The 19,072-nt window shown below is 40.2% G+C and overlaps 1 protein-coding gene across 8 annotated transcripts in view; it reads left to right on the plus strand.

Moving 5' to 3' along the window:
- C7H10orf90 (chromosome 7 C10orf90 homolog) overlaps window positions 1-19,072 on the plus strand; it is a 189,540-nt gene that overhangs the window by 129,071 nt on the left and 41,397 nt on the right. For 4 of the 8 annotated variants that reach the window (XM_054036149.1, XM_054036147.1, XM_054036142.1 and 1 more), the window contains exons 2-4: window positions 4,389-4,483; window positions 7,252-7,320; window positions 10,644-11,721. In XM_054036149.1, the coding sequence (XP_053892124.1) occupies window positions 7,309-7,320; window positions 10,644-11,721 (1,090 nt within the window). In that variant the 5' untranslated portion in view covers window positions 4,389-4,483; window positions 7,252-7,308. Of the gene's footprint in view, window positions 1-4,388; window positions 4,484-7,251; window positions 7,321-9,231; window positions 9,307-10,643; window positions 11,722-19,072 lie in introns of those variants that run through there. The other 4 variants (XM_054036146.1, XM_054036145.1, XM_054036143.1 and 1 more) reach the window with 2 other exon arrangements.

Here is a 19,072-nt window from a genome sequence, read left to right on the forward strand (position 1 = left end):
GCTGAGAACTCAGTAAAGAGGGAAGGAGCCACAGGGAGCAAGCAGGGTTGCTTGCTTGCTCACACATTGGTTCACTTGCTCACTCTATGAAGAGCTGAAATGCCAAAGACTGTGGGAGGCTAGAGGCCTCAGGAATACTTTGACTGGACAGGACAGTGCTCAGTAACAGAGGCAGGGAAATACAGTGGATTAATTCCAGGAGGTGATTAAGCTCAGAAGATAGGTTGATTCTCTGGGACTTTGGACTACATTGAACATTTTGTTAACGAACCGCTTCTCAGCTGGAGGGCTGAATGGCACATAAAGGCAAACTACCTACAGTGGGGAGCTAGAAGAAAGAACCCACGCTTCATGGCATTGTGACACAAAGAGGTGCCGATAGCATGGATAGGAGTTTACATAGAGAGGAAGAGATCAGAGGGTAGTGGGGAAGTATATTTGAAAGTTGTCAGCAGAGATGGCAACTGAATGAAAATGTGCAACTTGCACTACTAAAAATTGGGGTGCTAACTGCCTTTTGGTGCCCCCACACACAGTTTCTTCCAATGACAGGCATTCACCCCATTGTTTTGACTGCACTTGCTCTGAGCAAGGTATACCATGTCATTCTGCAGCATGCCCATTTACACAAGTGTAGTGCCAGTCAAGACCAGAAGTTCTGGTGTAATAGTCCCAAAGGTGGCCTGTCTGGTTGAGTTTCTATCAAGCTTTCTACAGAGTCCTGGTGTGTAAAAATTGTGCTGTGTACTCCTTAGGTCCATAACATAACTATTTCTCACTAGCATACCTATCTTTGCAATCACTGTGTTTTAACGGGCCGATTTCAGACATCGCCTGAGTGTGCTACCAGTTGGTCCAAGGTAGACATCCAGGCATTTGTGAGTTAGAGATTCAGTTCCAGCTCCACTCTGTAATTACGAACACCACAGGTTGTGCCCTAGTGTCCAGATGCCAGGGAGTGTATCATTTCGTCCAGCAAACGGTGCTGTGAGAAAATAAAAGGGTTAAAGGTGCAATATAGATCGCAAGGGTCAGGATGCCAACAGCTGCCTCCCCCTTTTTCACGAACTGGACTGTACATTCAGCATGCATCCATCTATGAGCCTGAGGATACTGTTGGACAGTACTGAGGGACTAGGAAAGTCTTTCTCAGCCTTAAAGATGGGGTTTGTGAAAATAGGTTACAGTGGAACGGGATAAAACAGAAATCCTCAGGACTTCATATCAGGCAGGAACAAGCTTTCTTTTCTCCCCACACTGATAGGAAATACTTGAAATGCCATGACTTCCATAGCTGTGTGTCAGGGAAATATTGAACTTTATATTTTGTTGAATGATAATTGTTATAGTACAAAGCACTTTGTCAGCAACAAGAACCTGTATGGGTGCTCTGTGCCTGACATTTACTTCTAATCTAAGCTGCTGTTATTTCATGCAGTGTCCTCATTTTAAATGAGGAGCTTCAAGCTCTTTTCATAAGGTCAGTATTGGTGTTTTTACTGTTCACATGAATTAACAAATGTGAGGCTTCCAAGAATATATATTTGAATAATAGCAGGGAAGTTGGTGGAGGTTTATTCACTACTTTTATTAATCCATTACAGCAATTGTTAAATTGTTTGCCAAAAGTCTGAGTATCTGCCATCACTGGGATTCCCATGGTAGCATACGGGTGTCATTACCCAGGACACGATGCAAAAAAAACCCAAACTGAATGATTTAGCAGACAGGAGAAACATTCACTTCCCCCTTCTCTTCTAACTTTCTCCGACCACAAAATGGCTGAACAAACCTACACCAAGAAGATCTGTGGGGAGGTTGCATCTGTGGACAGTAGCCATAACTGTCTATGGATATGTTTTCACTGTGGGGAAAAAAAAGATGTATTTAATTCGGGTTAGCTGATTCAAGTTAAAATATCAGCGAAGACATGGCAACTTGGGTTAGCAGCTCAAGTTAAAGCCTGCAGGTGAGCCTAGGGTTGAACTTGAGTTTGCTAAGTTAAGTTGAGTACACATGATTTTTTGCAGTGAAAACATATGCTAGAAGAGGTTACCTTGAAAGCCATAATTTACATCTTATATATTTCTCTGTGGACATTGACATCTTATCCTTGTTTGACCTTGTAGTGTTTCTTCTTTCTCTTGGACTTTGAATACAAGTCATCTGAGAGAAATACAGGGGAAAAAACCATCTGGTACAGCATGCCTGCTCAGTTTTGGTTTATCTTTATCCAGCCTTCCAGCTTTCCTTATACACTGTGATTAGCATTAAAAAGTCAGTATTTACCCACAGTTGCCTCACAGAGATATCTGAGAGAACTGCAGTTTTCCCACTTTACTTACAATAGGAAACAATTGAAAACTGTAGGTTAATGATGACTTTTCAATTACTACCATTGCATTTGGCAAACCTCTGATTTTTCTCCTGAACTAATTCTTACATTTTGCTTTCATGACCTACCTTGGCCATTTATCCCACATTTATTTATTAAAATTCATATTTTTAAAAAGCACAGAGGAGAGGCACCTTTGACAAATATTAAATGACATGCAACACTCTCTCTTCATCCAAATATCCACATTTAATGTATCACTGCAAGTACCCCATTCTCCCTACAAACACCAACCCACATTGTACTTCCCCTTCCCAAACAATTGTGGACATCTGTAGGTTTTGCAGCTTCCTCTACTGGTCAGCAGATTTGTTCGGCCTCCTTCAGACAACGGGGAGGAGTGAGTTTCAAAGCTGAGAACCCCTTGTAGTCACTTCTGTGCCAGCAGCTCCAGGTGTTTTAAACCAAGGAAGCGGCAGCTCCAGAGCATTCATTAGTGGTGGAATGAAGCAGTTATTACTATTTATGTGGCACCTGAGAAGGGTTAATTTGTCACCAGGAGTTCTGTGTTGCTAAGTAATTCTGAAAGAATCTTATTCCAAACATCATAACCATTCCTGATTTCTCTACCTATTTATACCCTATTTCTTGGAGCTTTTACTGGTGTAAAACATGACACCGTGAGCTTTGTCTTTCATCTTTGCAAGAACTTCTGTTGGCTCCCCTCAAATCCACTCCTTCCTGACTCCTTTCACCCTCCTCCTCATTGCTGGATTCTTCAGCCTTGGTATCTTTGTTGCTCCATGTCTGTGCACTTTCTATGGCAACAATAGCCTTCTTTTGATATGGTGACTAGTACTGTACACAGCAGATCCACCACAGAGTGATGTCAGCAGAGCCCCAGTGGTGGAAACTGTGCCCATAAGAAGCAGTGTGAAGAAATCTGCAGCCAGTCAGCACTGCCTTCAAAGTGGACTATGAGCACTCCAAGAGATAGTCTGTATCATTGAATCCTTCTGGGCAGCCTCTGCTAGCAGGCCTCCTAGGGAGCCCCAGCTGCAACTTGCAGCTGCCTTCCCACAATGGAACTCTCAGAAGAGCAGTTCTCACTGAAGCAGATGGAGTCACACAGTACACCCCCTTCTCCCTCCCCTGATCCCTGCACCAGTGGGAAGGACTCAGACCTGCTATTGCAGATGAGGTTTAATAAGCAGTTTCTACAGTAAGAGGATCTGACTTCTATTCCTCTGCTAATAGAACAATGTATGTAAAATGAAATTAAATTTAGTAAAAACTGCAGCCTTGTGCAGTGTGTTGCGAAAACTAAAGCCTATGTTCCCATGAATTTTTACTGCAGAGTTGGTTGGGCAGAAGAGTGAGGGAATTTTATGCCATTTAAATACTTATTTTATTACTTTGCATTTTCAAATAAGCACCGAGAAGCAAAGAAACGTTGTTTATGTAAAATGACTCACAATGTGTGGTGTTAAAGAATACCCAGTTACAGCAATCCCAGGCACCATGCGGCCCAGAAAACTAAAAAAAACCCTCAAACCAACAGCCAAACAAAAGTTAGACCAGATAAATATACTGACATTTACTAATGCGATTTATGACGACTTTTAAGGCTCCTTTGCACTGCCAGGGTAGTGTATAATGTCCTTAGTTCAAATAAAAACAAGGTCCATAATGTCTTGTATCAGACACTAGTCTCAGACTCTGCAAAAGACAGCCAATTTGTGAAGGCCCATACTCCAAAACCCACTGGGCGTCAATGGGAGACCTTCCATTGACTTCAAGGGGCTTTTGATCAGGCCTCAGTACAGCGTGAGACTGTCCTGGAACCTATCCTGGGAGCAGCCTCACAGTGTGGTTTAAAGTACAACCACTGGAAACAAGGAGATGCGGTCTCTCAGATAAGTGGATCCTAGACCATTCAGAATCAGTTAGTAATACCCTTTTGCCTTCTGTTTGTACTCGGTTTTATATCTCATTTTAGCTACACCATCATGTAGTTGACAGTAACATGTCTTCCTTTTCCCCCCCCTCCTAGGAATCAGAGAAAAACAGTGTGGTGCTAACGATCCAAAAGAACTCAAAAGCCATCAGCACGATAATGCTGCAGAGAGAGAATCAGACTCCACTAAGGTAAAAACAAAAAACCCCACAGTTGAGCTTTCATAGTAGTCAGCAGAATTCATTCAGGTTTAAAAAATGATCACCCTGTCTCCATATAGTGTGTTTACAGTTGTTTTTGGTTAGTCACACTCAACTTAGGCAGCAGAAAAGCCAAAAAAAACGATGGCTAAGTGGTCATGATTCTGTTTGCAGTAGATTTAATTCATCTTATTATCTATATTCTTGTTGAAGAAAAATAAAATGCATATTTTGGAGAAAAGTAAGTTTTTGAGAAATATACCAGGCAGACTCAACCAATGATACCAGTGATCTAAGCAATGTGTGGGATACTCCCATCCTCTGATCCCCTGAAAATAAAGTCATGGATTTGCAGTTCGCCAGAATACTCTTTCCTTTTGCACTAAGACTATGAAGCTTGCAAACTCCCAAAAGAATGTAGGGCCAGCTCAGAGAGACTCATTACCTTCTCAAAACATTGGGAGGAGACATTATTTGCTATTTATTTTTATAATTTACTCATTCAAAATACTGCTACATGAGCTGAAACTAATCAGAAGCGTTTCTGACTTGCATTTGGACCATTACATGGGATTGCATTACATTGTATTTTAAAGAATCCTTATTGAGGTTGCAGGAACAAACCATCCCGATGTGTAGAAAGAATAGTAAATATGGCAGGCAACCAGCTTGGCTAAACAGTGAAATCCTTGCTGATCTTAAACGCAAAAAAGAGGCTTATAAGAAGTGGAAGATTGGACAAATGACCAGGGAGGAGTATAAAAATATTGCTCAGGCGTGCAGGAGTGAAATCAGGAAGGCCAAATCACACTTGGAGTTGCAGTTAGCAAGAGATGTTAAGAGTAACAAGAAGGGTTTCTTCAGGTATGTTAGCAACAAGAAGAAAATCAAGGGAAGTGTGGGCCCCTTACTGAATGAGGGAGGCAACCTAGTGACCGAGGATGTGGAAAAAGCTAATGTACTCAATGATTTTTTTGCCTCTGTCTTCACGCACAAGGTCAGCTCCCAGATTGCTGCACTGGGCAGTACAGCATGGGGAGAAGGTGACCAGCCCTCTGTGGAGAAAGAAGTGGTTCGGGACTATTTAGAAAAACTGGACGTGCACAAGTCCATGGGGCCGGATGCGCTGCATCCGAGGGTGCTAAAGGAGTTGGCGGGTGAGATTGCAGAGCCATTAGCCATTATTTTTGAAAACTCATGGCGATCGGGGGAGGTCCCAGATGACTGGAAAAAGGCTAATGTAGTGCCCATCTTTAAAAAAGGGAAGAAGGAGGATCCGGGGAACTACAGGCCAGTCAGCCTCACCTCAGTCCCTGGAAAAATTATGGAGCAGGTCCTCAAGGAATCAATTATGAAACATTTAGAGGAGAGGAAAGTGATCAGGAACAGTCAGCATGGATTCACGAAGGGGAAGTCGTGCCTGACTAACCTAATTGCCTTCTATGATGAGATAACTGGCTCTGTAGATGAGGGGAAAGCAGTGGATGTGTTATTTCTTGACTTTGGCAAAGCTTTTGATACTGTCTCCCACAGTATTCTTGCCACCAAGTTAAAGAAGTATGGGCTGGATGAATGGACTGTAAGGTGGATAGAAAGCTGGCTAGATCGTCGGGCTCAACGGGTAGTGATCAATGGCTCCATGTCTAGTTGGCAGCCGGTTTCAAGTGGAGTGCCCCAAGGGTCGGTCCTGGGGCCGGTTTTGTTTAATATCTTTATTAATGATCTGGAGGATGGTGTGGACTGCACTCTCAGCAAGTTTGCAGATGACACTAAACTAGGAGGCGTGGTAGATACACTAGAGGGTAGGAATCGGATACAGAGGGACCTAGACAAATTAGAGGATTGGGCAGAAAAAAACCTGATGAGGTTCAACAAGGACAAGTGCAGAGTCCTGCACTTAGGACGGAAGAATCCCATGCACTGCTACAGACTAGGGACCGAATGGCTAGGTAGCAGTTCTGCTGAAAAGGACCTAGGGGTCACAGTGGATGAGAAGCTGGATATGAGTCAACAGTGTGCTCTTGTTGCCAAGAAGGCTAACGGCATTTTGGGCTGTATAAGTAGGGGCATTGCCAGCAGATCGAGGAACGTGATCGTTCCCCTTTATTCGACATTGGTGAGGCCTCATCTGGAATACTGTGTCCAGTTTTGGGCCTCACACTACAAAAAGGATGTGGAAAAATTGGAAAGAGTCCAGCGGAGGGCAACAAAAATGATTAGGGGTCTGGAGCACATGACTTATGAGGAGAGGCTGAGAGAACTGGGATTGTTTAGTCTCCAGAAGAGAAGAATGAGGGGGGATTTGATAGCAGCCTTCAACTACCTGAAGGGGGGTTCCAAAGAGGATGTAGCTCGGCTGTTCTCAGTGGTGGCAGATGACAGAACAAGGAGCAATGGTCTCAAGTTGCGGTGGGGGAGGTCCAGGTTGGATATCAGGAAAAACTATTTCACTAGGAGGGTGGTGAAACACTGGAATGCGTTACCTAGGGAGGTGGTGGAGTCTCCTTCCTTGGAGGTTTTTAAGGCCCGGCTTGACAAAGCCCTGGCTGGGATGATTTAGCTGGGAATTGGTCCTGCTTTGAGCAGGGGGTTGGACTAGATGACCTCTTGAGGTCCCTTCCAACTCTGATATTCTATGATTCTATGATTTCCATCTGTTTTGTACTTAACAAAAGAAATTAAGTAATTTTCATGTTAATTGCTGGAGCACATGAGAGACATACAAAATAATGCATTTCAACGACCATTTATATTCATAGATCTGTAAAAATCGAAGGGAGATTGAGAAGATTGAAAGCCATGCAAAGGTCTTAAAAATGCAGGTTGAGGTAAATATAGTACAATACAATAGGAAGAAAATATTATTCAAGCCATGGAAAAAAAATTAGGGAAGGGAAAAAATACATTTCCTGGGGCTGGGAGGATATTGGATTGTCAGAGCCACAAACAGTTAGTTTAGAAGATAGGAAACATTTCCCTGGATTTGGTCTGCTGTTTAGGTCCCAAAAATTTACCTTCCTCAAACCTTAATCTGAGGATTATTTAAAAGACAGTATTCTGTGCTATTTTCCTGTTATGGCAATACCACAGCAAACAGGGCAATAGTTTGCACAGAGTGTGATGATCTTCAGCATGGATTCCTCCACAGGAGAGACACTATGGACCTCAGACTTATCACTCTGAGTCTCCCATCTCAGCACACTAACAGCAGGAGGTCCTGTGATCACCTGAGATTTCAATGGTGTGGTTTGAGGCTCTGGAGCTGGTGCTACTGCAGAAGAAATAAATAATAATGTCAAGAGAAGGGGTTGAAAAGGGTCTGAGAAGGCACAGGGAAAATTTCAACAGAGATAGTAAAGCAAATACAACGTGGCTCCAGGGCCAGAAACAATAGAAATAAACACATTTCTGAAGTGAACATAGTTCCTTGGATGGAATAGATTGCTGTCAGCCTTCAGGCAAAATATGAAACCTCAGGAGAATATTTTCTCCCTCTCAGGCTATATTTTACAGCTGTTGCTGTCCAAATTAGTCAATATATGTATAATATGATTGTTTTATTATTGAAGTCTTGGGTGCTCAAATACCATTGTGACAGGTGTGGTATAAGAATAGAGTACTGAATACCACCTAAACTCTTGCAAAGCACACAGCCCTTCTAAAAAAATAAAACATTCTTCCATCTTTCAGCATCCCCTTTATATTCATATTCTCCTCATCTACCTAACAAATTCCAAAGCTTTGCATAATTAACTGGATACCAAAGCTTACTACGCTTGTTGTTACTTGCAGCTTGGCAATGGTGGGGGGATGGGGGCAGATGATCTTTATAAGCAGGTGAGCAAGCCACCCTTCCCCTTTCTTGTTATGACCAATCTGATGAGGGCAAGTAGCCTCAGCAAAGACTTTAAGAAGGCCATAAAATTCTGCCATAGCCCTGTCCTTACTTACGATTTACCAGAACCTTGTGACCTTGTGTGTATAATGTGTCATCTAATGCCTGGGACAATTACAGATACACAGGGATGGTTCTCGTAAGTTGAGGGACATTAGAGTAGCATTTTGTGGCTATGAAGTCAAACAATATGTGTGTTTTATTTTTGTAATATAAACAAAATGCGTATTAAATGACTGTACATTCTAATATGTGAAGATGTCCTGTACTTTACTCCAGATATTCATAACTGTGGTTATCTAAATTGAACATTTTGGCATGTATATCTGAATATATATTTATGTAACTATGTGAACATGTACATCCTGAATACTCTCATGTTCAATTCAAATAATAGCAGTGTATCTCTGAATATACAACTACAGTAGAGCTTCAGAGTTATGAACACCTCAGGAATGGAGGTTGTTCATAACTCTGAAATGTTCATAACTCTGAACAAAACGTTATGGTTGTTCTTTCAAAAGTTTACAACCGAACATTGACATAATAAACCTTTGAAACTTTACTATGCAGAAGAAAAATGCTGCTTTTAACCCTCTTAATTTAAATGAAACAAGCACAGAAATAGTTTTCTGTCAAAACTTGTCAAATATTTTTTTCTTAAAATTGCCCTTCATTTTTTTTTAGTAGGTTAACTTTAACACAGTACTGTACTGTATTTGCCTTTTTTTTTTTTTTTTTTTGGTCTCTGCTGTTGCCTGATTGGATACTTCTGGTTCCAAATGAGGTGTGTGGTTGACCGGTCAGTTCGTAAAACTCTGGTGTTTGTAACTCTGAGGTGATGGCTGGCTGAGGGAATTGGGTAATGGGCATTGGAGCCTTTGACTTAATGATCACAGGATTGCCTTTAGCCATACTGGTAAGGATCAATGTTTTTGACCATTTTTTTGGTGCCATAGATGACATGAATTTATTTCTCAGTGTAGTTCCTGGTAGACGTGTTTACATCACACAGCCCATCACCTCAGTTGGCTGCCTGGATGGCACACACTGCAGAAAAATTAAGGACAGAAGGGATATAAAGAAATCCTACTTGCCCCAAAAGATTGTCCCTCAAGAACAAGGTTGAGGTATACTGGTGAAACTGTTGTAGAGAAATTTGGATGCTGGCTGACTGCAGTATCACCTTCAGTTGAGTTTCCAGGGCTATCAATCTGGCTAACTTCATGAGCAATAAAATAGGTCCCATAAACCACTTAAATAAAAAAAAAAAGAGTCATTCAGATGACAATTCACCATGGTTCCAATCGTGTAGAATTTACTTTGTGACTCAGTGGGAACTTTGACTAAGTGAGGACTGAGGATGCTCAGATCATAGGGCCAAATTCCCTGCTGGTGTAAATTGATGCAGCTAACATTGACCTCAGTGGAGATGTAACAATTTACAGCAGCAGAGAATTTGAGCCATATACTCTGCATGAAATAAACATTATGTAACCAGTCATCTAGATAATAATTGTAGGTAGAGTTAAACTTCATGCTTACACTTCTCTAAGGACATCAGGTACATTATGTTAAGATAGATGGCGGTTGTTGTGGTTAGAAAAATGAGTCTGGACTGCTGTCAATCAATCTTGGGCATATGCCTCCTTATACTGTTATTTTGTGCACCCAGCAAATATTAAGCTAGTGAATTAAATGGTATCCAAAGCACTTACAGGAATTTCTGCATATCTTTTATTGGAGAGAACATGGAGGAGTTTTCCCCACGGTCATATTTGATGCTTTTGTGTAGCAGCACTGACCCAACTCCCACATAAACACTCCACAGAAAATCACAGTACACCTACGTTGTTCATTTTGTACAGGCAGTAAGTGCTTAAAGCACTTTTAATATTTCAGTAGATCAGCATGAAAGAGCAGGTTATAATTTGAAATTGACAATCACCATTGACACATATATTGTTAGACAAACATAGGACCAGATACGCCAACTGAGAGAATCAGTTAATCATTCAAGCTAATGGTTTTAGAATGTTTAATTTTTGCATAAAATTGATCCGATTTTTGTTGAACTCTTCTAGACAATTCTGAATTGATTTTAGGAACATGTCTTCAAAATGACAGAAAGCAAACTGGTACAAAAAGAAATTTAACAAGAAACCTTGAACAAACCCTATTATAGACTCTGAAGGAGAAATAGTTATATGTTTGACAATAGAATATTTTAATAATTTGGATCTTTTTCATTTGCAGGAGTCTCTGGCATCACAAAACACAAAAATGATTTCATCCATAGTCATTTCACAGTTGATTGATGAGACTAAATCAAAAGAAAATGGGTCTGCTTTGCCGATGCAGTCTGTGATCACTCAGCCTAATGCTTATCATACGAAGCAATCTCTGGCTAATGATAGTTCAGTCAACATTAATAGAGCATTCTTGTTACTTCCCAGCAGATTAGGAATTCAGGCATCTTTCGATGACAACATATCTAGAACAGACTCTCATAAAAAAGGATTTGCATCCATAACAGTTACTGCTAGACGGGTTGTTCCACCTTTTAACAACCCAGTGCAGGTAGCTGTTACTGATTCTCTGTGTTTGAAATGCTGGGGAGGTGATGTTCTAATAAACACTACTGCTACTTCAAACAATGCAGGACGAGCTCAGCACTGCAAACCTTTGCATAATCAAGAATCTTATATAAACCGATATGCCACCAGATTAAAGGTTTCTGAATCTTATTCACAAGTATGTGAAGGGCATGGAGACTGGATTTCTAACATTGACAACAAAGAAAACAGAATGTTTCCTCCAGGCAGCAATCACAGGAAAAAAGCACCAGTTTCATTCACTTCATCTGTTCATTTCAAAATTTCCCAGCACTGTCCAAATACAATCTATTACTTTGACAAGTCACTTTCTGTATGTATTGACCAACTTCAAATTAAAAGCCAAAAAATTCATAGATCAATATTGTCCTTCAATATAAATTGCAGTTCACCCAGATTAACACCAGATGGAGCAGATGGCATAGCTAATGAAGAGTCAATAGCAGAGATACTTAAAACAAAGCTCCCAGAAGAAAACAAGACTCCACTCAGAACAAATTCAAATGCAAATTTAAAAGAAAATAATGTAGATACAAAACAGACAGCAGAAAAGGAATATTTGGGTACTGCATGCCCTTGGAAAAGTACATCTCCCTCTGACTGTCCAGCATTTGTGGATGCACCCAAAGGAACTAATAAAGAAGATAATTCGGATAAACAGTGTACTGGCAATGACATCAAATTGTCCATTCAAGTTCCTAAGTGGAGTTATGAGGCAGGTGAGTAATTTGCATAAACTTGAGTCTGTTTCAGAGATTCAGACTGGAACAGACCCATCATAGCATTATTATGCAAGCAGGTAATAAAAATCTTTGCTTCTGCAAGAATAAATCCATAATGAGTCTGAGTGCAAACTAGAATTTTAAATTCTAGGACTGCTGTGGATATAATGTTTACCATACCAGTGATGGATGCCACCTGACACAATATAGGATAAAGCGGTACCTATGTTTTCAGCATAAAGCCCCTGTAAACATCTGTAACTTTGATATAAATATTTGTTCCAAACACATATAAGCTTTTAGCCCAAAAGAGAATTTCAAGAAAATCTTTGTTCTGAAGGATTCACTTTTAAAATAGAGATTGTGGAAAATAAGAAATCAATGGATTCAGACTGGTTTGTGCTCCTTATGATTAAAAAAAATTGTTTCTAGATTTAATTTGGAAAGCCATAATAAAATAATAATAAGACCAGTCTTCTGGCAACTAAAATAGATGGCAATTTTCCACGTGTAAAAGGCTGCAGCTTCATTCCCAGCAATGTTTTGCAAGGCTTTAAAATATTTCTTCCAAATATCTCAAAGCATTTGACTAATATAAAATTAATCCTCACAACATCTCTGTGAGTTAGGTGAGAAATAGATGCTGTAGGGATTGCTTCAGTCACTGCTGAAGCGTAACCTCCACTGGAGTGGAACGCAGCAGCTGTTTTAGAGTGCACAAGCAATAACTACAGATCAGTTTAGGGCAAGAAAAATATTGACCATGCAGGGAGAGAATGCAGATAGGCAAACGTATTCAGATGAGTTGGAATTTGGCAAAGACACCAAAGCTAGCACACTTTCTCTTGTGAAAAATACCATGGGATGTAATAGTAATTGTAGGTGGGCAGAACCTTGATTACATCCCATCTGAAATACTTTGCCTTTGATCACTATATGAACATTAATTAATTAAACCTCACAACAACCACTGAGATTTTTCCATTTACAGATGGGGGGGGGGGAAGTGGGACACAAATGGATTTTGTTCAAAGTCACACACTGACTCAGTGGCAGAGCAAGGCATAGAATCCTGGTGGACACGTTTCCTCATCCCCTGTTGTTGCCACTAGACTCAGTACCTCCCCGCCTCTGAAATGTGTGATAGTAATCTTTATTATTAGCAGTAGTAGTATTTATTATTATTATTTATTTTATTTATTAAGGCAAAATGATTAACTAGCAGATATTCTATAGAGAAAAGCTGCTGCTGTACATCCCAGGTAACTTATCAATGGGAAATTTCAGCAGGACGGATCAGTGAGGCCAAGATTTTCAAAACAGAGGACAAGGTTTGGTTCCTAAATCCATATTTAGGCACTAAATCAGTAGCTGGATTTGCAAAGGTGCTAAGTTCCCAATGGCAAAGTGTTTAACACAATTTGAACATGAATTGGAAGTCACAAGGGGAATGACAAGCCATGGTAAGGAGGATAAGGGAAATGGGGGGGGGGGAGCAAAAAGAACATAGGAGGAGCATCCTCTCTGACTGATGCTATTAATTTAACTCTTTCACTTCTCTGCTTAGCCATGATACCTGTATATCTGTGGCATTTGCAAGCTTACTTTGAAGAACAAATGTTCTGTTGGTATTTTGAGGGGCAAATGCTATGCATGCAAGTCTTTGCTGTACATAGTTTAGACACTGCATGTGATTTACGACAGAAGTGGTTACCTAGAATACTTTTTGAGACTTCTCAGGGGTCAAGAGAAACAGTGGCTTCCATTAATAAAGTCAGCATTTGCCAGAAGTTATTAGAAAATGAGGTGTGAGATTATCACAATTTATCCGCCTATACTTTAAGAGTAAATAACTGTGGTAACCAGGTGGGAAGTGTTGTCTTTTAAATGGCTTACACTGTTTATTCATATGACAATGTAATATGCAAATGTGTATGTTTCTGTATAATAGATAACAAGATGTTTTGTCACCTTACTACAGCTTTCCTGTGTGAGATTTGTAAATACAACTGATATAATGCCTCCAAAGGGCACGGTCTTTCTTGTTAGGATCCAAAAATTAATGAGCACTCAAATACTTGTCAGCCTTTAACTGTGACAAATCTTAGGAAACCTAGTAAAATTCATGAGTCATGTAAACTGCTCATTAAAATGAAAGGGAATTGGTTTGATTTTTTTCACCTGTGAGAAAATGAAAAATAGAGCTCTTTTGAGTTCATAGAATCATCGCAATGAGAGATGGAGAAGATCTATTAGGTTGACTAGTCCATTCCATTGCAAGCGCAGTATGTTTGTGCCATTTATCTAGGCTTTTGTCTAAACTAGTTTCAAATATCTCAAGTGATGAAGTCATACCTTCCTGTTTCATGATGTGACACCTCTGTGTATGCAGTCAAATTTGCAAGAGCCTTTTTAGATGCCATATCACATTGCAAGTAAAACTAATCGATTATCCACTGTCATCTCTAAGTAGTTTTCACCATTACTGCTTTCCAAGTGTCTTTCTCCCAAAATGTACTAGCTTGAATTTGTCCATGTTGGAATCTGAGTACTATTAGATGTGTCTCCTAGACTCAGGTAGGTCCAGTTGCGAGAAATGCCTTCTTCCAGCTAACACTAGCTAGAAGACTCTGCCTAGTCCCTCCGATGAGGACTAGCAACTGTGATTCATACATTCTTCATTTCATGCCTAGACTATTACAACTTTCTTTACCTAGTGCTATCAGTCAAGGTCAACAACAGACTCCAGGTGGTGTAATATGTGGCAGGCTGCCTCTTGAGGATGACTAGCTGCAGGAAGCACATTGTACCAATACCCTATTTTCCACTGGCTCACCGTATACTTACCTTACACCTTAGTCCATCCCGTGCTTTGCTGCACATTGGGCTACCCACATTTGCCATGCTTGCCTGTCAACTGCCCTTCTCTCCAAATCTTCCCATTTTATGTTGAGGTGCTTGATGTCGTTCAGAACTATTCGTTTCCACGTTATGTGCGGTCTTCCTGTCTTTCTTCTTGTATTTTCTGGCTTCCATTCAAGGGCGGTATTTGGTAAGTGTTCTTTTTCCATTCTCAGCACATGTCCCAGCCACTGATGTCTTCTTTTGTAGATTATTTTTGAGAGGGTACCTTGTCCAGTAATTTTTCTGACTTCTTCATTCGTCTTCCTATCTCTATATGTTATTCCCAATATTCTTCTCAGACATTTGTGACTAAATGCATCCAGCTTTTGTGTAACGTTCTTGGTAAGTTGCCATGTCTCACTGCTATATGTTGTGATGGTGATAACAATTGCTTTGTACACATTCAGTTTTGTCTTGAGGGAGATGTTTTTGAGTTGCCAGATGTTTTTGAGTCTTCCAAATGCAGCGTTTGCCTTCCCGATTCACCATATACTACTGGGTCCAAATCAGGAACCTGATCCTGATCTCTACAACTTTTAATGGGCTTGAACTGGGCTACCTTAATGATAGCCTTTCTGTTCTTGATACTCTGAGACCATTGGAGAGATAGAAACTATCCGAGCTTGGGGTGAAACTACTGAGACCTGGTGTCAGTGTTTCTTCAGTGTTGGATCATGGGGTATGTAACAAGCCTACTCACATTATGGTAGCTGAGAATAACATTTGAGTATGAGGGAAATATGTAGAAGGAAGGAACTAGAGAAGAGGAGGATGAGAGAAACAAAGAAAGAAAAGGAATGATGAAGAGGAAGAAATAGTATAGTATAGTAATAGTATAAATGACTGAGCCCAAGAAATACAAGTGGAGATCCTTCATTTTATATTCTTATACCACTTTTATTCTATCATATGTGGTGCCTATCTATTACAGTGACTGATACTCTGTACAGTAGATAAAGTTTTCTTTATTGTTGCCCTTTCTGATTAAAATGGAAAGCCTTTTTAACTGCACCCACTAAAATACCAAAGTTAGAGAGTTAAAAATTTCCAAGGCCAACACTCATTTTCCTTGTCCCCTCTTATAATATTGACTGGTTTGGTTTGAAGGTGGCCATGTCAAACTGTGCTTCATCCCAGGCTTCAGTGGGAGTTAGGGCTGTGCAAGGAATGCAGGATCAAATCATTTGACAAGCAACCCATGCCACCATATAGTGCGTTGCTACATTAGCTGGCTTGCCTGCTGAGTTCCCAGCAACTTAAAAAGTTTGAACGTATATCAATTTAGAGCACTAAATAGTTAGCCAATAGCTTTCTGGGGAATGTGGGAAGGGGAGTAGGTAGATAATATCCTCACCAGGATAAGGAAAAAGAAAGTCAATGAGTGAACTTTTATTTTGGCTTCTAATTGCTGGCATATTAAAAAAAATTAGTTTTCATGTGACCTTATTGGGGATATTAGTCAAGCAATAGTTAACAACCCTTAGCACTTTTCATATTTAAATCATTCTAAAAACATAATCTAATTCAGGGGTTCTAAAATTTGTATATTAGTGTGGGCCTCATGTTAATAAAATGTCTGGTGAGCCTCTTCCAATTTGTGATCACATATCACAGTCACCTGTTCAACTACAGCAATTGCTTACATGGAAAAAAAATAGAAAATTATTTAATGTCTGTTTATCTGCCTTTTAATGCAATTTGGCAGCTGTAAACCAGTAGGAGAACCAGTATCACATCACCAGACAGGTCTCCATGGACCACCAAGGGTGCATGGACCACAGTTTGGATTGGGCAAGTGAATTATGCATCAGGAACATCCATCTTGTGGAATGGGAAGGTATCTTCCTTTTCCATAGGCAGGTGACCTGATCCTCCACTGTTCCTTGCATTGTGTATTAAAATTTACACTAGTGCCAAGTGCGTGAAATGGAGTAAATCATTAACATTCTGAGCTGGTAGTGTCTTACACTCACTTTGCAATGGCACAGGTGACTAGGGAAGATGCAGGGCAACAGAGAGAATCTAGCCCAGTATTCATACAACTTCATCTCATTCAGTGTTTTACGTTTAAATTTTATTGTCAGGCTTCCTGACAGTAAGTTGTTCAGATTGCAAATATAGTTTGACTTGGATTTCAACAGCTGAGTTTAATAGTGAGTGGCATCTAAAACACTGTCAGCTAGCAATAGGCCTCTTTGCTTTTGATGCAAATGTGAAATGATTGATCTCAAGTTATTGAAATTTTTTGTGTGTATCGTACCATGAATGTATTTTTCTATAGCATATTTTGGGGTGAAAATCTAGAATATATATATAGATGCTAATTCTCCCTAGTAAACCAAAGCTCATTATCAGCTAGTGCACAGAGTCATGTTTCATGGTTGTGACAGTTGAAAGCCTTGTTTTAGAGCTGTGGTTTCACCTCAGTTGACTTTGTATTTTAATTAATGGCATTGTAGAATTTAAATAAATGAAAATAAATGGTGTCTATAGGGGCTTAGTCACTCCTGAAGCTGCAGCTCCTGTATCCATCAAAGAGCTGTACTGTAAGTGCCTCAAATCCATGTGTTACATGTAAAAACAAGCTAGAACATCAGAGGTGGGATTTTTGAAGCTTCCTAAAGGCCTTTGGGCACCTAATTCTTATTAATTTTAATGAGAATTGGACATCTAAATCTCTTAGGTAGCTTTCAAAGTCCCAGCCTGTATGTGCATTTAATACAAAATAGTCTTCTTATTAAAATCCGTAGAATCCATCCCCATACATAAACTACAGTACAGACTAAGCCTAACTGAAGCTACATACACATCTCAAGTTCCTGATGATATCACAAACCACGTCAGCTTCATTCTCATGGTGATCATGTTGACATCAGGACCGTTTGAGGTCATAAACTGTGCCCTCAGCAATTAAATAATTGCCAGTCTGAGTCTGGTCATAACTTTTAATGAGATATTGCCTTAACCTGTTTAGGTTAACTTAAACTTTCATTGCAAGCTGTGTGGTATCATGTAGCTTACCTGATGTCTCATAAATACAAGGTAAGTTTAAAAATACAAAAATAATTTGTCTTATTTTAACTCAAGATAGGAATATCTTCTTGAGTTGATCTCAAGATCTTTTTAAGTCCTAATTTCATACCTTAGCTTGCAAGAAGAATAACATGGGATCTTGTAGGGGTGTGTGTGTGTGTGTGTGTGTGTGTGTAATTCTGACGCTTCCTGGGTTTACACATGGTTATGAGGCATCTCACTACCATGTGCCCTTAACATGAGGGACACTTATCTGTGCCTGCCAGGTGTCAGCTCACTGCACCACCTGCCACAAGCAACACAAGCATTCCTGTCAGCCTATGTGGGCTTTTTTGTCCCTCTTGCAGGCTAGTAACAGGTGCTCCAATCCTCAAGTCCTCTGAGTGTCACTTTCATATCTAGTATCCAATATTTCTCCCCTTATCCACTAGACACTCACAGAATTTCTAGGCTTGCTGTTCCCAAAGGAATACTAGTCACGTGTTGGTACACAGCTTACTAGTCACACCTTGGTACACAGTTCCACTTAACACACAGCACTTATACTTGCTTTCACTATAAACTAATCTAAGTTTAGCAAAGCATAGGGATTTGTATGATAACCCTTTGTTTCCAATATTTCTATTTGTTATGTAGAAAATAAAATCATAACATATATGGTAGAATCTACACTCAACTAAAAAGATACACTTTTATCTGATAAGATACTACATACCCCAAAGTCCTTCTCACAGCATTTGTCCACCAGGATTGCTGAGACCCTTCTTTCATGAGGTCAAGACTGCTGGCAGATTGCCTCACCCAGGTGAAGGATGCCTGAATGTCTCTCTGCACCTCCAGATATACCAGACTAGTCCTTTGGTGTTCACTTCTAAAATAGGGTGTTCCCTCTCCCACCTTTCACCCCACCCCCTGCTGTTTACCCTTTCCTGGTAATTTCCTTCTGAAGTCCCTTGGAGCTCTTAATTAGCATTTGACTCAGTATGTGAATAGACTTCTGTGGTAAGATACACAATGGTAAGCCAGGGAGATAAGTGTCTCCCATCTCCTGGCTGGAGAAGTTTGTTTCAAGGTGCTACTTCTGAGTGACCCACCTTTAACGACAAGGCCTTAAGAACATATTTTCCAATGTGTATATCTCACTGTATATTGTCTGCACACGTATTGCACAAAGATTGTGATGATCAGTGTGACACAGGCTTTCACTAGAAACCCTACATGACCCTCTTTGGTGAACTGGAGTGTAAATACCACACCCCAAGGATTCCTGTAACCTGTATGCCCCTTGAGCCTTCTGCCGGTTGTCATCAAGAGATCCTTGGCTTACAGCAATATATAAATTTTACATGTCCTATTTGGTTGTGCAGACTGAATCTTTAAAAGGAGCAAAGCAAAATAAATTAAACTGTTT

Source organism: Malaclemys terrapin, chromosome 7, assembly GCF_027887155.1.
Source record: "Malaclemys terrapin pileata isolate rMalTer1 chromosome 7, rMalTer1.hap1, whole genome shotgun sequence".
In the NCBI taxonomy this organism is placed as follows: domain Eukaryota; kingdom Metazoa; phylum Chordata; order Testudines; family Emydidae; genus Malaclemys; species Malaclemys terrapin.